This window comes from Vombatus ursinus, unplaced genomic scaffold (assembly GCF_900497805.2).
Source record: "Vombatus ursinus unplaced genomic scaffold, bare-nosed wombat genome assembly UNPS02014789.1, whole genome shotgun sequence".
Classification (NCBI taxonomy): domain Eukaryota; kingdom Metazoa; phylum Chordata; class Mammalia; order Diprotodontia; family Vombatidae; genus Vombatus; species Vombatus ursinus.
In genome coordinates this window covers 13223127-13243961 of record NW_020954567.1, presented here as the reverse complement: position 1 = coordinate 13243961, position 20835 = coordinate 13223127, and the positions used below count along the sequence as shown (strand labels likewise).

Genomic DNA, 20835 nt, shown 5'->3' with positions numbered 1-20835 from the left:
GTGTGTGTGTGTGTGTGTGTGTGTGTGTGTGTGTGTGTGTGTGTTTAAATAAGAAAGAACTGTGTGTTGTGTGTTTACAGTCAAGGAACTAAATGACAAGAAGAAAAAGAAAGTTCGTCTATTTCACTCTATGAATCATTATCTTATCTCCTTGCTATTTCAAGCTCTATCACCAACAAAGAAATATATTTTGTTTTGTTCGCTAAAACTTGGAGGTGGGGAGGCAGTGGAGGAAGTTTCATCTATAGTTGGCTAAAGTTTTGGTATTTGGGTTTTTTTTTTCTTACACCTCCAATGAAACTCTGAAAAAATTTCAGTGAGTTTATTGATTTTAATGTACCTACATTCTTTCCCTTCTAAAAAACAGAGCAGGGGCCCTCAGTGGTTTTAAATGTAGACTTAACAAGTAATTGCAGTATTGTAAGTGAGCTTCCTGAACCTTGGACTAATGTCACCAAAGCTCCCCACAGGTGCTTCCTTCCTTCCTAGATTGGCACTGATGGGAGAAACCTAAAAACTAATGCAAAGAAGCCACAAAATTATGTGGAAGTGAATTCAAGATGGCATGTATCTACTTCCTTCCTTAATTAATATAGTATAGTAAATATATGTATATGAAGTGATCATATAAGAAGAACCTGTGGTTTTGCTCTACTATTCTACAAAGGGAAACTTCATCAGATACCCTACACAGTTAAATAGAGATATATAGCTACAGATACAGATCCAGATATATAGATATAGATCTCAATTCAATTCCATCAATACTTATGGGTACAGAGGTGCTAGATGAAGGGAAAGATATGGAGTATACTGTACTTAATCACTGCCTGCTCACAGTCAATACTAAAAGGTTTTCTTTTTAAAACTGGTATTTGTCAGTTATCCAGGATAAATTTCCATGCTTTACTCTATAATGGTTTGTTTTATTTTTGTCCCAACTAGCTACTTAATTCTACCTGAATCTAATTTTAGCACTTTATTCATATTACTGTAATGGTATCTAAAATCCAAGTTGTGATCTGTAGATCTCTAATATAGATTTTATGATTTTAAAAAACAATAAAAAGATTTTACTATGTACTTCTATTTGGAAACAAGATAAGAAATTCATCCTAATTTCTAGAGAAACTTGTTTTTCAAAAAATCATGTCTTTTCAAGATGAAATTCTTTGACACCAGAAATTAACATGAATTACAAACTAGGAGAAAGCTTGCTTCTGAAAACAATTTATTCCATAGTAAAAAAGATTGCATCTGCCCCTTTTTAAACCAGAGATGGGAGGGAAACATGTAGGTAGAAATATGTGAGACAAATATAGAGAGACAAGCATGGATAAATCAAGTACAAATGAATTAGCCTCTTAATATGAGAATTTAAGTATTTTGACAATAAAGCATGCAATGAACTCTTCTGAACAAAATAATGGCAGAATAATGAGTAAAATAACTATCTGAAAGTGCAATGACCATGTTTTTTGTTGGTTTTCAAGTACAGATATTAAATATAGCTACAAATTTATATTATAATTGATTTTCTGTGCTATTTTAAATATACTGCCATCTTAAAATTCATTTACAATAATCCAACTTTTGGCATAATCATAAAGGTTATAATTTATATGAAAAAATTAATTCATTCCTCAAAATTCTGTTCAAAGAAAACTTAGTAAGTAGATGTTAAGTTGTAAAGGATAAAATTGAAATTTACCATCTTCCCAGCAATTCTCCCCATGAATATAAGATCTTCTCAGGGCAATCCTTAGACACATCACCAGTACCACTTGAGAGTTCGTTATCACTCTCTGGAAAAAAAAATAGAAAAAACAAAAACATTCAAAAATTTATCAGACAAGAAATGCAGAAGTGTATTAAAATAACATACTTTAACTTAATACTATTTTATCTTTAAATTTAAAAAACCTTGAAAGCTGTATTAATTTATCATCAATAATATGTAGCAACCCAGGTTAATAATTTCAAAGCACAATCTTTTCCTTATGAAAATTCTCATTCATATTTTTCAATTTAGAAATTAACCTAGCTCTGCTCAAAGTAATAGATCAAGTCAAAAAGGTAGAGATTGGAAAAAATCAGGAACTCTGAATTCTTAATCTATTATTCTATTCAATTCATCCTAAAATAATCAAGAACAAATTCATAAAGACAAAAAACCCCAATAAGTATATGTATAGAAACCATCAAATACACACACATGTACACAGGAAACACACACGCAAAGACAGACTTATACATGCCACACCTACATACAAATCTCTGAAAAGATTTGACAAACAGCAATACATTTTTATAACATACCCACCCAAAAACTTTCATATTTCTAAAACTTGAACATCTAAGTGGTTTAACTTTTGATAAAAAAAAACTTAAATACTTGTGTGCCAAAGTGTTTCTTCAATTCCAATTTTAAAAAACCAGAAAATATACGGAACACAGGACCAAATGGCTTTGATAATGTCCTATCCCTTGCTTATTCTGACCTGTTTCGATTTCTCTTGACATTTTAGATATTCTGTTCCTCCAAATGAATTTAGCTATTATTGGATTATCTCTTTGTTATTATCACTGTTACAGTAGAAGAATAGCCCAGCCACGAGCACTGATTATCCTTCCAGTTACTTAACTTTATTTGCTTCTTTAAGAAGTCTTTTGTAACTGTATCGATACAGGCATTGAGTGTGCTGCGTTGAGTGCACTCTGGTAGTCTGACGCCCATTCAACTTACACATTTTATAGTCATTTTTGAGTCACTTGTCTTTATATCACAGCCTCCTGGATTTTGTCACTGCTATGTAGATGTCTTGGGGAATTTATGAAATTATTTTTGCCACAATACTTAATCAGAGCCATTTATTGTCTCGATTAGTTTCTTTACTAATTCCCTAGAATGTTTTAAGTAAACTATCCCATCATTAATTTTTTTTAAAAAATAGTTTTATCTTCTCTATTCCTATTTTTAAAAGGTTTTAACTTCTTTCTCATCTTTCTGCTATTGTTAACGTTTCTAAAACTACGTCAAATAATAGAAGGGAAAGAAGGAATCCTTGCTTTACACCTTTATTCCTTAGCAAAGCTTCTAATGGGGGCAGTTAGGTGGTACAGTGGATAGAGTTCCAGCCTTGGAGTCAGGAGAACCTGAGTTCAAATCTGGCCTCAGACACTTGACACTTAATAGCTGTGTGACTCTGGGCAATTCAGTTAACCCTGATTGCCTCAGAAAAGAAGAAAGACAGAAAGAAAGAAAGAACAGCTTCTAATATAAGGGTTCTTAGTGTTTTGGGGGATCATAGACCCCTTTGGCAGTCTGATGAAGCCTATGGAACCCTTCTAAGAATCATGTTTTTTAAATGCATAAAGTTAAATACGTGTGTTTAAAAAAAAGCAATTATACTGAAATAAAGATATATTTTTTCCCATCTAAGTTGTCAGCTCTTGCCATCCACCAACAAGGGGTCTGCAGACCTCAGATGAAGAAAGTGCTTGCTTTCTTGTTCGTGTTGGACTGACTTTTTTTTTGTTGTTTTAGAAAGATACATTTTATTCATATTTAAAGACTCCTAAGCTTCTTTTACAGGGTTTTAGCATAAATACTATACTTATTCAAAGAATTTTTCTGCATCTATTAATATAATTATATAGCTTCACATGGTTTTCTTTTTAACTTAATCCATCATTGTTTTCCTAGTGTTGAACCAGGCTGGAATCCCTAGCAAGAATTCAACTTGATCATAATGAATGATTTTTTGGCAATGATCTAATTAAAAATTTTTAATCCATATTCATTAATGATAAGAAACTGTAGTTCTATTTAATCAATCCTTCCCGGGTTTAGTTATTAAAACTATATTTGTCTCACAAAATGAGTTTAAGAGAGAGTTTTATTTCTCAATATTTTAGGATAATTTGTACATAATAGACAATAATTCTTCTTTAAAATTTTACAGTATTTTTCTGTAAGTCCATCTAGACAAGGATTTTTTTTCCTTTGAAAGTTCCTATACAGCAAGTTCAATTTCCTTTTCTGAGACTGAATAACATAAGTTCTCTATTTGGTGTTCAGTTAATTTGATTACTTTAGATTTTTGTAGAATCTTTTACTTTATTTGAATTGTCAGTTTTCTTAGAATATAAATATGCGCATTGGATGATAACAATTCTTTTTATTTCTCCCCTGTTTGCTAAGACTTCCTCTTATTTTTAGTTTTGTTAACATACTTTTCTTCTCTCTTCTCTTCATTGAGGTTGGCAGACGTTTATCAATTTTGTTAATGCTTTTTAAAAACTAGTTCTTAGTTTGGTACGAAGTTTCATAGTCTTTTTACTTTCCAATTTATATATTTCTACTATAATTTTCATACTTCATCTGTTTTGCTTATTTTGCATTTGTCGAATTTCTAATTTTTAAACTGTATAATTAATTCATTAATCTCCCTTCTTCTATTTTGCTACTATATACTTTTGTTGTTGCATAGACGTTTTCAGATATGGCCTACTCTTTGTGGCCCCTTTCGAGGTTTTCTTGGCAGATACTAGAGTGGTTTGCCATTTCCTTCTCCAGCTCATTTTACAAATGAGGAACTGAGGCAAACAGGGTTAAGTGACAAGGAAACTGACGCAAACAGGGTTAAGTGACTTGCCCAGGGTCATACAGCTAGTAAGTATCAGAGGACAGATTTGAACTCAGGTATTCCTGACTCCAGGTCTGGCACTCTATCTACTGTGCCACCTAGATGCCGCATGCTTTTAGCAATATACTTTTTCCACATAGTACAGCTTTGGCTGTATTCCAGAAATGCTGGTATGCTGTCTCGTCATTTTTTTTTTCTTTAGCATAGTTTTTAATGTTTCTGTAATTTCTCCTGACCCAATCAACAACAACAAATATTTATTAAGCTCCTACAATGTGCCAGGCAGTGTGCTAAATGCTATGAATAAGAAAAAGAAAGGCAAAAATAGTTCCTGCTTTAAAGGAGTTCATAATCTAATGAGAGAGTCAACATGCAATTAAATATGTAGAAACAAAATATGCAGGACAAAATTCAAAGTAACCTCAGAGAAAAGGCATTAGCATTAGGGGGTATCAAGAAAGGCTTCTTGCCAAAGGTGAGATTTTAGTTGAGACTTGAGGGAATGCACAGGTGCCAGGAGGAGGGACATGAGCAAGAAGAACATTCCAGGGATGGAAGAGAGCCAGTGAAAATGCATGGAGTCAGTAAATAAAGTATTTTTTACTAGGAACAACAAGAAGGCCAGCATCTCTAGACTGAAAATACATGGAAAGGAATAATGAATAAGACTAGTTTTCATTATCGTCTTTATTTAGACCTGTGTCACTTGCTTGTGATTCCTGTATGAAATACTATTTGTTATGTTATACTTTGCAAATAATTCTTTATTATTACAGTGCTTACATTTATTTGCAATCCCTCTGTCTTATCTAGTACACAGTCTGTTTGTTAGGGTGCCATATGATACTGAGATATGTGTATTTCATTAGTGGTGCCATTACATAAATGCCACATTATCTTTTAGCTCTAAATTCTTTAACAATTCATACATTTCTCTATTTTCCCTCATTTATCTTACTGTTGGATGATACAGACTAGACAAGAAAGAACTAGATATAACTGGACTCAATAAATCAATATCCAAAACCTGAAAACACAAATTACTCAGGAAGAAATACCCTCTATATGACAAGAACAGCTGGAAAAACTGGAAAGTAGTATAGCAAAAATTGGGTTTAGATCAATATCTTACATGACATAAGGGATAAAAACTATTATGTCATTGGTATATCAAGCTCCTGGGAGGAGGAAAGCACCTCTGACAATGCAGGTCAGTACTTTCTTAGCAACTTACAGTCCCAGAGAGCTGCCTAAAAGGTTACATAACTTGCCCCATGTCACAGGTTGTATATTACAGAGGCAGGACCTGATCACAGGTCTTTCTCTCTCTGAGTTCATATCTCTGTCTACTACACCATGTTTGCTCTGCCTTATATCATATGCCAGAATATATTCAAGATGGATACGTGTCTTGAATATTTAAGATCATACCATTAAAAAAATAAGAAGAGAAACAAATCATATACTGGGCACAGGTATCAAAGGTGGGGTGAGGAGGAGAGAGGTGAATTTTTAACCAATAGACAGAGCCAATTACAAAAGATAAAATCAATCATTTTAACTACATAAAATTGAAAAGAATTTGCATGAATAAAATAAATGCAAAAAGAATAAGAAAGATTTATATCAAATATATGAAAATGTTCTGATATCCAAAATATATAGACAACAGGAATATATAAGACCAAAAGTCATTCCCTAACAGAAAACTATTAACAACTATAACAAAGAATGCTTTAAATCACTAATAATAAAAGAAATACAAATCAAAACAACTTCCCTAGGGCGTCCCTTCATACCAACCACCTTGTCAAAGATTTAAAAAAAAAAAGATGGGAATAGTTAATGTTGCAAATGCTATGGAAAACCAGACACACTAATATATTGTTGGTAGAGCTACGAACTGGTACAACCATTCTAGAAATCGACTTGGAATAGTTCAAAGAGAGTGACTAAAATACCATTTGACACAGAAATACCTCTCCTAGGCATACAGCCCAAGAAAGTCAATGACACAATTTATCTAGACTGTAACCAAGACTGTGACATAATACTATATGAAGACACTTAGGTGGGATGAAGAAGTTTTATTTGAATCAGAAAAGCAGCTGGATAAAATCTGATAAATAGGTAGCAACAAGTTTTTATCAGTGATGAGATGGTTGAATGAAGATTGGCATTAAGTGGATTCCAACAGGGAAGAGTATATTATTTCAGCATTATCATTATTAATCAGTGATCAAATCTGAAAATAATGAAACCATGTAGAGCCCTCCCCCCAAAAAAAACTACCAAAAAGACAAAGGTGATAAAGAGTAATATGGGTAACTTGGGAGACTGAACCTAACTAGTGTAAGATAAGATTTAAAGATAATATACTTGGGATAAAATAGCCACAGTACACAAGGATCTTTAAACCTTTAGGATGAGCAGGACAAGAATTCTCAAAGCAATGCTACCATCTTAAAAGTCAGTCCTATTCTAGGATTGAGGTTAAAGGCTTACGTAAAGTGAAGATAGAAATAAAAAGTAACATAATCAGAAAAGGATAACATAAAAGAATTAAGGAAACAAATTAGTACCTCATTTTAAAATTCTTCTAAAAATCCCTACCATGAAACTGCCTTACAAAGAAAATGACCTCATACAAAGCAGGTAGCATAGTGTTACAAACAAGAAATGTTTTTGATGTCAGAGGACCTGGGATCAAATCCTAGCTCTTCTACTTAGCAGCTATGTAACAGGGCAAATTATTTAGTGAACAGTCAACATTTATTAAACTCCTGCTATGTACTAGGCACCATATTAAGTGATGGAGATAAAAGGCAAAAAGATAGTCTCTGACCTCAAGCAACTCACAATCTAATAGGAGAAACAACAAACAAAAAAGATATACAAACAAGCTATATACAGGATAAACAGGAAATAATAATAACAAATGGACAGCACTAGAGGAGTGAGGGACGGCTTCCTGTAGAAGGTGGGAATTTACTTGGGATGTGAAGGAAGCCAGGGAGCTAGGAGGCAGATATGAGGAAAGAGCATTCTAGGTATGAGGGACATGCCCAGAGGCTGAGAAATGGAGTGTCTTGTTTGTGGAACAGCCAGGAAGCCAAGTGTCACTCAAAAGGTACATGGTGGGAAGTAAGGTATAAAAAGACTAGAAACGTAGGAGGGGCAGGGTATGAAGGGTGTCAAATGAGGAAGAGGGTGACATAGTTGGCCCTGCTATTTAGGAAAATCACTTTGGTGGCTGAATGGAGGATATGGAGAGAGGAGAGACTTAAGTCAAAGAGATCCACCAGCAGGCTATAGCATAATCAAGATGTGAGGTGGTGAGGGCCTACACCACAGTGCTGGCAGTTGTCAGAGGAGAGAAGGAGGCATATTTAGGAGATGTTGCAAAGGGAAAATCAACAGGCATTGGCAAGAGACTGGATATGTGGGTGAGGGGTGGGGTGAAAGAATGCAGGGAATCAAGCATGGCAACTGGACTGTGAGCTTGAGGGAGTAAGAGTATAAGGTGATGCCCTTAATAGTAAGAAGGCAATGAGGAAGGGAGGGGAAGGGTTTAAAAGGAAAGTTAATGATATGTTTTGGATATGTTAAGGTTAAGACATCCACTAGACATCCAATTACAGATGTCTGAAAGGCAGTTCAAGATGTCAGAATGGAGGTCAGCAAAGACAGTTTCCTCATGTGAAAAAAGAGAGTTCAATTAGAATATTTCTAATGTCCTTTCCAGCTCTAAATCCATGAACCAATGACCCTATGAAATCCATACACCCCAATTCCTGAGAATATTTCACAGAGCATATGGAAGAAATGATTCAGGAAGAGAAAGACTTTGTAGAGGCAGAAAGAAATCAAAACTAGTGTCAAGACACTGACAAGTAAAAGAACATTAACAGAGCAGTATCACAAAGTCTCATACCAACTAGCCCAGCTTGTACCTCAGTAGGAATCCCTGGTATATCATCTCCAACAAATATGAACCTCTAGTAATTAAGGAATTCATCACCTAATGAAGCAGGCTTACAATTGGTCCCTACTAAAAATAAGCTTATTAGATTTAGTCCACTGTTTTAGACTATAGAGTGCTTTTTCAATATTGATTCTGTTATTCTACCTTTGGACAGCTCAAGTTGTTTGAGATCTGCTCCTTATATTTAGTGAAAATTTACTTCTCTGCAACTTTAGGTAAAATTAATACAATCCTTCTTACTATATTATAACCTACCAAATACGTGAAAACAAATTATTGCATTACTACCACCACCCCATGCTACCCAGCACTAGACTTCTCTTCTCCTGTTTATTAACCATGGTTCCTTCATGAACCTTCATCAACAATTGGATGACCTGGCTAGAACCCTTCCTTGTACCTACTCTGACTTCCCAATGTCTTTCTAACAATGGGGCATCTAGAATGGGAAGCAATGTTCTATGTTAGTGAAACCATCACCTCCCTCATTCAGAGCACTACTATGTTGTTAATGTAGCCATGGAAGAAGCTGGCCTTTTTGGCTGCCATTTCTTACTGCTGACTCATCCTGACCTTGCAGTGCACAAAACTCAGTATTTCTTTTACCCAATTCTGGATGCATATATACACTTCTTTTGTTTTTTGTTTTTGTTTTTGTTTTATTAGTTGAAGTGTAAAGCTTTCAATGTGTCCCCACTAAATATAAGCTTATGAGATCTAGCCCGTGTTTTAGGCTGTTAAGCTCCATTTCACCTCGATTATGTTATCCAACAGGTTAGCTACAACTCCCACCCCCATTTTATCTGCACATCTGACAACCACAGCTTCTTGGGAGTCACTGATGAAAATGCTGAACAGAACAGAATGAAGGACCAAGCTCCCACTAGAGACTTTCCGCCAGGCTGGCATCCAAACATTAATCCTGACTTTATGGGTCTTGTCCTTCAATCAGCTTTGAGAAGATTATGTTTAAAATTCCTTTGAATATTCAAAGTGTGATTGATTTTAATTACATATGGTTTTTGAGCCATATAAAGTTTAATGGATAATTTATATAATTTTAATAAGAAGTTTATTTACATTTGTCATATTATAAGAGTAACAGGCAACCTGACATACTACATAGGGAGACAGCCAGACAGTCAAGAACACTTGGGTTCAAGCCTAGCCTCAAACAAATACTGGCTCTGTGACATTGGGCAAGTCATATAACCTTGCACAGTGACCCAAGTTAATGCTCAAAAACTCTGAGTTACTGACCTGCAATGAGAGAGTGCATTTCTTCACCAGCAGTTACTTCCCTATGACACTGAAGTCACAGGTCTAGGGGAGGAAAAGTGCTTCTAAATAGTAAGCATTACTTTGAAGAAAAACAAATCTCTTAATGAGATCTAAGTACTACATTAACAAATATAATTTTCATAGCCATCTATGGTACTTCAGAGAATAATTTTAATAGACTTCTGTTAGCAAGGTGAATAACTCAGTTTGGCTACAGCATTGTGTATGAAAAGGCATAGTTTAAGGCTAGAATGATGAGTTAAGACAGGATCATGGAAGGCCTCAAATTGAATTCAACAAGTATTTTTAATTATTATGTGACAAGCATTGGACAGTTAAGGTAAAAACTAAATAAGCCCTGCCCTTGAGGAGCTTACTAAAGAGACACAGCATGCAAATGTGATGTTACGGTATTTATATTTTATCATGTAAGTAATGGGGAACCATGGTGAGATTTGGGACAAGGCAGTGATGTGAGCAGACCTACACCTAATAAATTTTACCTCCGCTTCTTACCATCCTCAAATTTTGAGGGTGGAATTAAAGGGACTGAAGCAGCAGAAATTCAAAGCCATGGAAAAGATGTCAGAGGATCTTTCATACACTCTATACCTGAAGAAGACCAATGCAATGATAAAGGGAAGTAATGCTGTACACTGGCCAGGCTATATCTGGAGGACCTGGGCAGTTTGGGGCACCATATTTCTGAAAAGACATTGATAAGCTGAATGTCAGGGGGGATAAAGGAGGGCTTTAAGTTCACGCTGGAGGAGGGTTTGTTGAAGGAATTGGAGGTATTTGGCTAAATATGTGTATATTTATATATATATATATACACACACACACACACACATATACATGTGTGCATACATATAAATATCAAAAGAACTCAATAACTATCTTCAATTCTTTGAAAGTGGATTTTAAAGGTTTGTTTCTGGTTTGGGGGTTTGTTTGTTTGTTGGCCCCAGAAGTGAAAGCTAGATCAAGGGTGAACATCCAAAGAGGAAAATTCAGACTTTAGGCCAAGAGAAACTTACTAACGATTAGAGCTACCCAAAATTGGAAAGGGACCCTTCAGGAAGTAGTGATTTCCCCCCTCATTGGAGATCTTTAAAAAAAAAAAAAAAGATGGAGAACTACTTGTTGGTTCTGTTTTAGTGGGGAATCTTTAAAGGGCATAGGTTGTACTAGACAGCCACTGAGTTCTGTTTTGACTCTCAAATGTGGTGATTCTATGATTCTGAGAGTAAGAATGGGATCTCTGTTGTCTGGGAGTCCAGAGGGGTTCAATGTAAGGAAAGAGATTGCATAAGCTGACTCTTCTCTCTCAGATCCTGAGACTAACTTTTTTTTTAACTTTTTTGTTCTTTATTCAGGATGGGGGGCATTTGAGAGGGGCTTTACAGAACTGGTAGGAATTGGGAGATTTATTCCAAGTATAATGAGAAGATTGAGGTAAGGTACAAACATGTCAGAGGATGCCAAATAGACCAGGCTGGTGACAATGAGAACTTGATTTGAACAGTATCAGAAAGAACTGAGAGAAAGGGTAGGAAGTAAAAGACATTTCAGAGGCAGAATCAGGAGGAGAATAGACAGCAACCGTCAGGCACAGAGCGTGAGAAACAGCCAAGAGCCAGGCACTGAGAGAGCTGAACAAATAAGGCAGCTCTACTGGAACACAGGCTAGTACATGGAAGGAGTAACAGGAGATAGGGCTAGAAAAATCACCCAGTGCCAAGTTATGGTAGGCCTTGACAAAAGCCATACAGAGTTATTTGAATTTTGGCCTTTGGCAAGAGAAAGCCAATGAACGATTTTCATCAGAGGTGTAACAGGCCAGATAGGTCAATTCATAAGAAAGCCTGGTGGCAAGGTGAAATATTATTCAGAGCAGAGATACAACAGGAGGCGATAACAATAGTTCAGATTTGTGATGAAATCCTATAGCTCAACAACAATCATACATAAAATGATGCAAAATGTTTCAGAGGTAGAATGGGTAGAACAAAAAGATTATACACTAAAAGTATTCAATAAGTAAAGAGGGTCTTCCTACAGATAAGGAATCTGTTATTTTCTGAAGATGCAATAACTACCCATAAAACAATATGGCAGATGTACAATAACAAGTAGATGTTAGAAGGGGGTGTTTTGGTAATGGAAGTGACAGGGCAGGTGAGAAGAGTCATAGAACCATCAAATGGCAGATCAGAATGAGTGCTGATTTGCAGGGGGGTAAGGGGGATGTACAGAGCCAAGGCACAAAGATGGTAAGGAGTAACAGTAAGTGAGATGGGTGGGTTCTGGGGTTGGCTAGAAATGATGTAACTTTATCACTCAGAGGCCCAGGACCCTCAAGGTGGAAAGCTAGAATGCCCAACAAGGGGTGAACTGAAGTTTATTAATATGGACTTAATATAAAAAATCTTTTATCTACAATTAGGAACAACGAGAACAAGGAAGTACGTTTAGGTTTGAAAAGCCAATGCAAATTTGGGATGAGGAGGAGGGGGCTCATGTGAAAAATAACATGCAATTTTAGATAACCACAAACACAAATTGAGCCAAGAGTTCGATGCTACTCTAAAAATTTAACATAATCTTAGAGTGAATTAATTTTTAAAATGAGTCCAACTAAATTATAAACTAAATAAAATGGATGTCTGCTAAATGTTTTTCCTGATGAATTGGACCACAGTTGGAGAATCATTTACTTCTGGCCATCACATTTTTAAATTTTAAAACACATTTAGACAGAATACAGAAAAAGTAAAGACGCTTGTTTATAAGATTCCTTATAATAATGAAAGGAAATAAATTTTAAATTGACATTAAAGATACACTGATGAATGACATGTTCCGCTAGGCCTTCACGAGTGAATAAAAGTCAGTCCCAGTTTTTAAGACCTTGCTTTACACTGACTGCTACCTTTTGGTTTTTTGTCCTTACCTTAAAAACTGCTCTTTACTGAAAAACGGTATTGATTCAGAATTTTTAATAATTCGAATAGTGTCTAGGCAGAAATGTACCTCTGTAAAATCAATTTTTAATTATATGTTAAGTAAATGAGTATAAAAAAGTGGAATGAGACCAAAGGGGCAGTGGAGTGGAGTACGAGGGCCTAGGTTAGATTTCTATCTCTGCCCATTGCAGTGTCACCTGGTACTTCTCTGTACCTCAGTCTCTTCGTATAGAAAATGAGAGTGCTGGACTAAATGTCCTTCTCTTCTAGCTTTAAATTCAATGGCCTCATGAACATCTTCAACCTACATTACATGGGGAATGGTTGAAAGAATCAGAGATGTTTAACCTGAGGGAAAAAAGAAAGAAAAAACAGAGGTCTTCAAACATTTAAGTTATTATCATAGCATGTTCTGTTACAGCTCTAGGGAGCAAAACAAAGGCCAAGGAAAGGAAGTTAAAGGGAGAGAGACTTTGGTTTGGTATGAAGAAAAGAGAGGAGCAGCTCTTGTGGTGACAGAGGGAAAGCCAGGGACCCAGGAAATCTTGCCTCTGATGTATAACAGTTGAGTGACTATGGACAACTCAAACCAGAGACCATGCCTTGTCACCTCTGCAATTTCCACTCTGGACCCCATTGTCCAGCTTAATGACTCTCTCTTCCAGATCACTACTTCAAGAAAGCCTTGGCTATCTTTCATTTCACTCCCTAATGAGTCAGTCAACTACCATTTATTAAGTGCCTCCCATGTGCCAGACACTACAGTGAGGACTGGCGATATGCAGAAAAGCAAAAAATAGCACCTGCTTTCCAGGGGCTCATCCTAATGGGGAAGACAGCTAGCAAACAACATGTAGAAACAAGATACATAGATGTGATAACCGGAAGGTAATCTCAGAGGGAAGGCACTAAGACTGAGGAATCCTGGGCTTCTTGCAGAAAGTGGGATTTTAATTGAGACCTGAAGGAAGCCAAAGAAACCAGAAGACTTCTGAAGAGGGAGAGCGTTCCAAGCACGGGGCTTGGCCAATGAAAAGGCCAGGAGTCTGGAGAGAGAGGAAAAGCAATGAGGCCAGTGTCACTGGACTGCACAGCACCTGGAGTGGGATGTGAGGTATAAGAAGGCTGGAAACGGGCCAGTTATGAAGGCCTTTAAAAGCCAAACTGAGGATTTTCATATTTGATCCTGGAGGCAATAGGGAGCCACTGGAGTTTACTGAATGGGGTATGACATGATCAGAACTGAGCTTTATGAAGATCACTTTGACAAGGGACGAAAGGAGAGGGGCCAATGATGTAACTTCAATTTTCTCACCTTTAAAATGATACGGCTGGACTATAAAAGTTTCTCTCAGAATCAGAAATTCATTTGACCTTAAGAAGTAGATTCTTTTTGGGGGGGGAAGGGGCAATTGGGGTTAGGTGACTTGCCCAGGGTTACACAGTTAGTAAATGTCTAAGGCCTGATTTGAACTCAGTTCTTCCTGACTCCAGAGCCAGTGCTCTATCCACTGCACCACCAAGCTGCCCCTAAGGAACAAATTCTGAGAATCTACATAAGTACATTAGGAGGTGAGGATAGTAAAATCTCTAGAAATGCATGTTTTTATTATTAATGTTCTGTTATCTCAATTTAATTTTCAATAGAAATATTTGGTTATGTCAGAAAAATTAGAATTAAAATAAAGAGGTATTTTAGAAACTTCTCTAGAATACTGAAATTATTACTAATTCATTAGTAATGAAGGTTTGATAGAGTAATTTTATTTCCAGTACAAAATGACTACAAAGAGACATTATGTATACTCCACATTTTAATCACACTCAAGTGATACTTAAGAAAAAAAAAGTTACAGTCCATGTTGAAGATCTTATTTTATTCCATCTGTGATCCTATGTTCCTACTTTCACCAAGGCTCATGTGCTGGGGATGATTAGTCTGGAAAAGAGAAGACAGAGGTACAACTTGATGGTGGTCTTCACGTAGCTGCCCTGCTGCTCTATAGAAGAGGAAATTAGCCATCCTCCACTTAGCCCCAGAGGGCAGATCTAAGAACAAAGGTAGGAACTGGAAATAAACAGATTTGGGCTCAATATAAACTTTCTAACAGTTAGAGCTTCGTAAAGTTGGAATGGACTACATTGAGAAGTATGTTGCCTCCCAATAGAGATCTTCAAGGACGGCTAATAGCCACTTGTCAGGGATATCATAAATGAATTTCTTGTTCTGGTACAAGTTGGACTAGGAAATCCTATAATGCTGCTACTGCATGATTCAAAAGCTAGCTACAAATGGAGGAGGCTACCTCACTTAGCTCTCTGTCACTGGATGTATTTAAACAGAGGCAAGATGGCTAACTAGAAAGGAATCTTACTTCGCCTAAATGACCACTATGTTCCTTGTCAACTCTAATTGCTATGTTCCTTGTCAACTCTAATGTTCTAGGTTTCTTACAAAGAGCATTTCTAAAACTACAAGTGTATCATGAAAGACAAAAAGAGAAAATATAAAGAAAAGAATTTGCTACAAGTCCTAAATCAAATCATTTTGTAAGCTATATAAAAAGTAGATGTCAAAAATCAAAAGAGATTAAAAAATTAATATTTTATATATCTGTATTACCAACATTATGCTTTGGCCTGCATGGTCTACCTACACTTAGGGGAAATGATTCTCAGCCACAATAATTATTTATCTACAAGAAAATTAAGAGCAATGTAGCATGGTAGCTACAGTGACAGACCTGGAGTCAAGAAATCCTAGATTCAAAGCCCATCTATAATATTTATTAGCCATGGGACTTTGGGCATGACACTCAACATCTCTGTGCCTCAGTTTCCTCATCTATAAAACAGTGGTAATAATATCCATATTATTAATTATCCATATTACCTATATTAATTGTCCATATTAATAATATTCAATAATATCCAACTTCACATGCAGTTGTGAACTTCATAATATGTGTAAAGAACTATATACCTCTTTCAGCACTAATAAATATGAATTATTACAATAATTTTAAAATCTGAGTATAAAGTGAGTATCCTTTTCTGATTAAGACTTTGTTCTCTGAAAAGGGCAGAAAAAAATTGATAGCTGTGTGAGAAACACTGAAAAAGCAATTCCTCAGACAAGTGAGTACTTACTGAAGTCAAAGATGGCAGAAATGTCTTGTTCCCCAGCATCTAATTTGTACATGACTGACGTGAAGAATTAGAGATTGATTGCTGTGATGTCCTATTACCTAGAAATGTCGAGTGACTAGGGAACAATTGTGTACTAGTAGTGTGGCTGGCAGAAGTGTTATTATGGCTTCTCACTACAATATAGAGGTGAGTCATTTCACCCTTGGAGTGAAGCAGTAATGTTGAACAAAACCAGATTCCCTCGAGACAAGTCCAAAACTCTAATGTCTGAGAAGACTCCTTAGACACAGGTAGCAGAATGGCCTCAATGGTGTGCCCTGTCACCTGCAGCTAGGAAGAGAAAACTAGAAAAAGCTTGGCAGAACCACTGGAGAGCAATTTGGAACTATGTTCAAAGGGCCATAAAACTGTGCATAGCAATACCACTGCTAGGTCTGTATCCCAAAGAGATCAAAGAGAAGGGAAAAGAACTTAATGTACAAAATATTTACAGCAGCTCTTTTTGTGGTGGCTAAGAATTGTACATCAAAAGGATGCCCATCAATCGAGGAATGGCTGAACAAGTTGTGGCACATGATTGTGACAGCATACTACTGTGTTATAAGAAATGACAAGCAGGATTGTTTCAGAAAAACCTGGGAAGACTGACATGAATTGATACAAAGTGAAATGAACAGAACCTGAAGAACACTGTATCTAGTAACAGCAATATTGTATGATGATCAACCTTGAGTGACTTCACTATTCTCAGAAATAAAATTATCTAAGAAAATTCAGAAGGACTTATGATGAAAAATGCTATTCACCTCCAGAGAGAACTGATGGGGTCTGAATACAAATGGAAGCATAATTTTTTCACTTTCTCTATTTGTCTTGTGTTTTGTTTCGTTTGCAATACAGCTAACATGGAAAATGTTTTGCATGATTTCACATGTATAATTGATATCACATTTCTTGCCTCTATAATGAGTAGGAAAGGAGGGGGAGGGAAAGGAGAGAATTAGGAACTCAATCATTTTTTCAAATGAATGTAAAAATAATTAATTAAAGGGGAAAAAAAGAGCTTGGTTGCTTTGAAGAAGTGAGTAGAGGGAAAATATTCTACCTTTACTTTTCCCTATTCTGCAATCTATTACCTGAGAGGAAGAAATTCTTCAGAAATCATTCAAGAGTAAACCAGGAAAAACTTTGATACTCCCAGGCTTAGTGTTTCTACTCCTACCCTTGGCAACCCAGGAGAAAAGAGGTCCAATGGTAGCATCCAGAAAAGAAATGGAGAGTCTCAGGAGATGCACTGTTGGCACAGTCAGGAGCCAAGACATAGAGTAGTTTGAGTGTATTCCTCTCCCGGGGTTACTCCTGCTATCTTTTGAGTTATAATAGTAAAAATAGCTACTATTTATGTGGTATTTTAAGGTTTGCTAAGTGTTTTTAAAATATTATCTCATTTTATTCTCACAACAATTCTGACAGGAAAGTGCTATTATTATTCTTATTTTACATATGAGGGAACTGAAGCAGACAGAAGTAAAGGGACTTGCTTAGGGTCACACAGCAGGTATGAGGCTAAGTCTGAATTTGAACTCAGGTCTTCCTCTTTCCACGTCCAGTGTTCTATTCACTAGATTACTTAACTGCAGCAGTACAGCATCACTTTCTGGGTATTGCTGCCCAAATCCACTCCCACCCTCAACTTGAGGACTTAAGTGCTGGTTGAGTGTCCTGAAAAAAGGAAGAAAGTATCAAATTCAGGGGCCCCATCAGTCAGTCAATCAATCAATCAATCAGCGTGGTGCAGGAGGATAAGAATGCCAGGCCTGGAGTCAAGAAGACTCATCTTCATGAGTTCAAATCTGGCCCCAGACACTTATTAGCTGTGTGACATTGGGCAAGCCACTTCATCCTGTTGGCCTCGATTTCCTTATTTGTAAAATGAGCTGGAGAAGGAAATGGCAAACCACTCCAGTATCATTGCCAAGAAAACCCCAAATGGGATTATGAAGAGTCAATCAAGACTGAAAAACAACACAACAAAAATGTTCCCGGTACTATAATAGACACTGGAGATAAAAATAATGGAAAAATTTTCATTCTCAAGGAGTCATCATCAATTAATCACAACAGTGAATGGAAGAAGTGGAGAGGTGAAGAAAAGAAAGAACAGGAAGCAAGAAGAAGTGGAAGAAAAAGAAGTAACATCTACACAATGCTTTAAATTTGCAAAGCACTTGATAAACATTATCCATGTGATGCTACAAAAATCATGTGAGGTGGGTACCAACAGGTTTTATCATCCCCATTTCACATATGAGGAAACTGATGTTCAGAAAGGATAAATGACTTGCCCATAGGCTGCAGTTTTACTACAAGTTGCAGAGAAGGTACCGATCTGCACTACTCGAGGGAGCTTTCTTCCCCTGGCAGTTCCTTAGGTCAATGAAATCACAAGTCCAGCCCTATAAAATAAGGGGCAGCTGAAAAAGTATTGCTCAACAAAAGGAAACAAGAGACTGGGAAAACAAGAGATTGGGAAAAAGTCAATGCCTCTGAAACCTGTGTTCAAAACATTTAAATCCAGACCTATTCTAAACTTGCATTACTGTCCTCCTTTCAATAAGCTAAAGCCAGATGAGATGACAGCAGCATCAAACTGGGTACAGAGTTCATTTGAGGATGAGAGAAATTAACTTCTAACATTTTCTGTACCTGCCAACCCCCTGGTCAAGTCCTGCAGTCTCTTTTTCCCTCACAACTGTTAAAACTCTAAAAGTACCCTAGAAATTCACAGAAAATTGGAGATGGAAGAGAGCTTAAGAGATCAAGCCCAAAACTGTTATTTTACACATGGAATAACTATGTTCCAGCAAGGTAAAGTAAACTTTCCTGAGATCATAAAGCAAGTCCAAATCTCTTTAGGGGTTTTCTATTTCTACATAAAGATGTTTATTTTGCTGCTGAGGACAGTTGGTAGCATTACTGAAGAAGGAAATATACGTTAAGTTTTCAAAATAAAATATAAAATCAACATTTGGTCATTTGAAAGCTCTAACCAACTAGATATAATATTAGAAATTCTAAGAGCTTTATAAAACATTAAAAGACATACATCTCTATTTTTGTTTTGTTCTAAATAAAGGAAGACTAGTAAATTTTAACACAACTAGTGATGTGACTTCCTCAGGAGAATAAGGTGAAAAAAAAGAAGACATTTCTAGTGAACTCAATCACAGAATTACATTACATCAAAACTAAGTAGTAATTCACAGCAAATTTTCTTCTGTATCTTCTTTTCATATGAATATAATAGTTATATTTTTAAAACTAAGAAAATAATGGCAAAGATACAGTAGATATAAAATTTACATGAAATAAAATAAATATACCTGATATATCAATCAACCAAAATAATACAAGATGTTTAGCTTAGCTTTTGTGGCAGATTGCTGAGAAAAAATTACTATGCTTCTATTAACAAATTACTTCATCCCATTTATAAAGGAAAAGGAAATTTGAAGCCTATTTCCAATTGCCAAAAAAGACAGTTTAAATTTGAAGATGTTCTTTAATAAATATGGTCAAAGAACATCATGAGATTATGATCTAGCAGTACAACATAAAACATAGTTTTCTTACAGTGTAATTATCCATGAAAAGAATGAAAAGAGAAGCTAAATCATAGAAAATGGAATTATTGAAGAGTTTTTCAGAGATGCTTACTTTTACTTTCTGATTTTTCTCATAATCTCACACTATCAGTTATCATTCAATAAAAGTTAAGTCCTATTCAGATAACCTTCATCTCTTTACCACGATACTGTTTTAATTTTTTTAAATTACCATTCCCATTCTCTTTTCCTCCCCTAAGGGTAGGGGGATAGTTTCATTTTTATTTAAAGCAGTATACACATCCTCTTTAAGCTCTTATATCAAGTAAGTTCATATTTCAGTTCATTAAAGTAAAGGTGGTCTATATCCTTTTTCCAACTTGCTTTGTATATCCTGGCAGGATACAATATTATCATAGCTTCAGAGGAAAAGACAAGGTTTATTTCAGTCTACTAGTAGGACTCCTCTGTAAGGCAATCAGACCACATAGACTTTCTTCCATTCCTTCTTTGCAGAGGCCAAATAAGATATCTCTCCAGACAGATCCATCACAGTTTTGTGAAGTATTTGGTTTAAATTTTTAATCTATAGCATGGAAAGATGGAAAAAAGGAAAGTAAGTTCTGGCCAACCAATTACCATCAAGTAACAAAAAGGGAAGAATAATAAGGATACTCTTCTTCTAAAACATATCATTGCTGATTTAACCATGAAATAGCAAAGAAAACCAAGAAAACCCACTTACTGGAAAAGAGTAAAAAATAATGGCAGCTCAGCAGATAGGTTCATGAAAACTATGTGTGAGGGTAAGGAAGAGATTTATTGTTGTTGTTATTATTATCACTATCATCATCATAATTAATAATAATAATAATAATAATAAGGGACATTTATATAGTGTGTTACAGGCATTACCTTATTTGATTTTCACAACAACCCTGTGGGAGAAGTACTATTACCTACCCTACACATCAATCTAACTACTTTAAAATGGACATACAATCAGCTCATTTTAGAAGAGGGCATTCAGGGTCACTGCCCATTATCACTTATAGAAGAGGTGGAATTTGAACCTAGAGCTCTCCTAAAACTTAAATAAATGCTTGTTGACTGACTGTTGACTAACATAAAGTATGGTTTATATACACATATCAAACAATAGGCATTTGTTTAGTGCCTATTATGTGCCAGGCATT

At 35.9% G+C, this 20835-nt stretch overlaps 1 protein-coding gene across 1 annotated transcript in view; it reads right to left on the bottom strand.

Annotated features, from left to right (window-relative positions):
* Positions 1-20835, bottom strand: part of RABGAP1L (RAB GTPase activating protein 1 like) — a 648400-nt gene that overhangs the window by 472932 nt on the left and 154633 nt on the right. The window contains exon 12 of the mRNA XM_027868366.1: positions 1712-1805. Within this exon, the coding sequence (XP_027724167.1) occupies positions 1712-1805 (94 nt within the window). The remainder of the gene's footprint in view (positions 1-1711; positions 1806-20835) is intronic.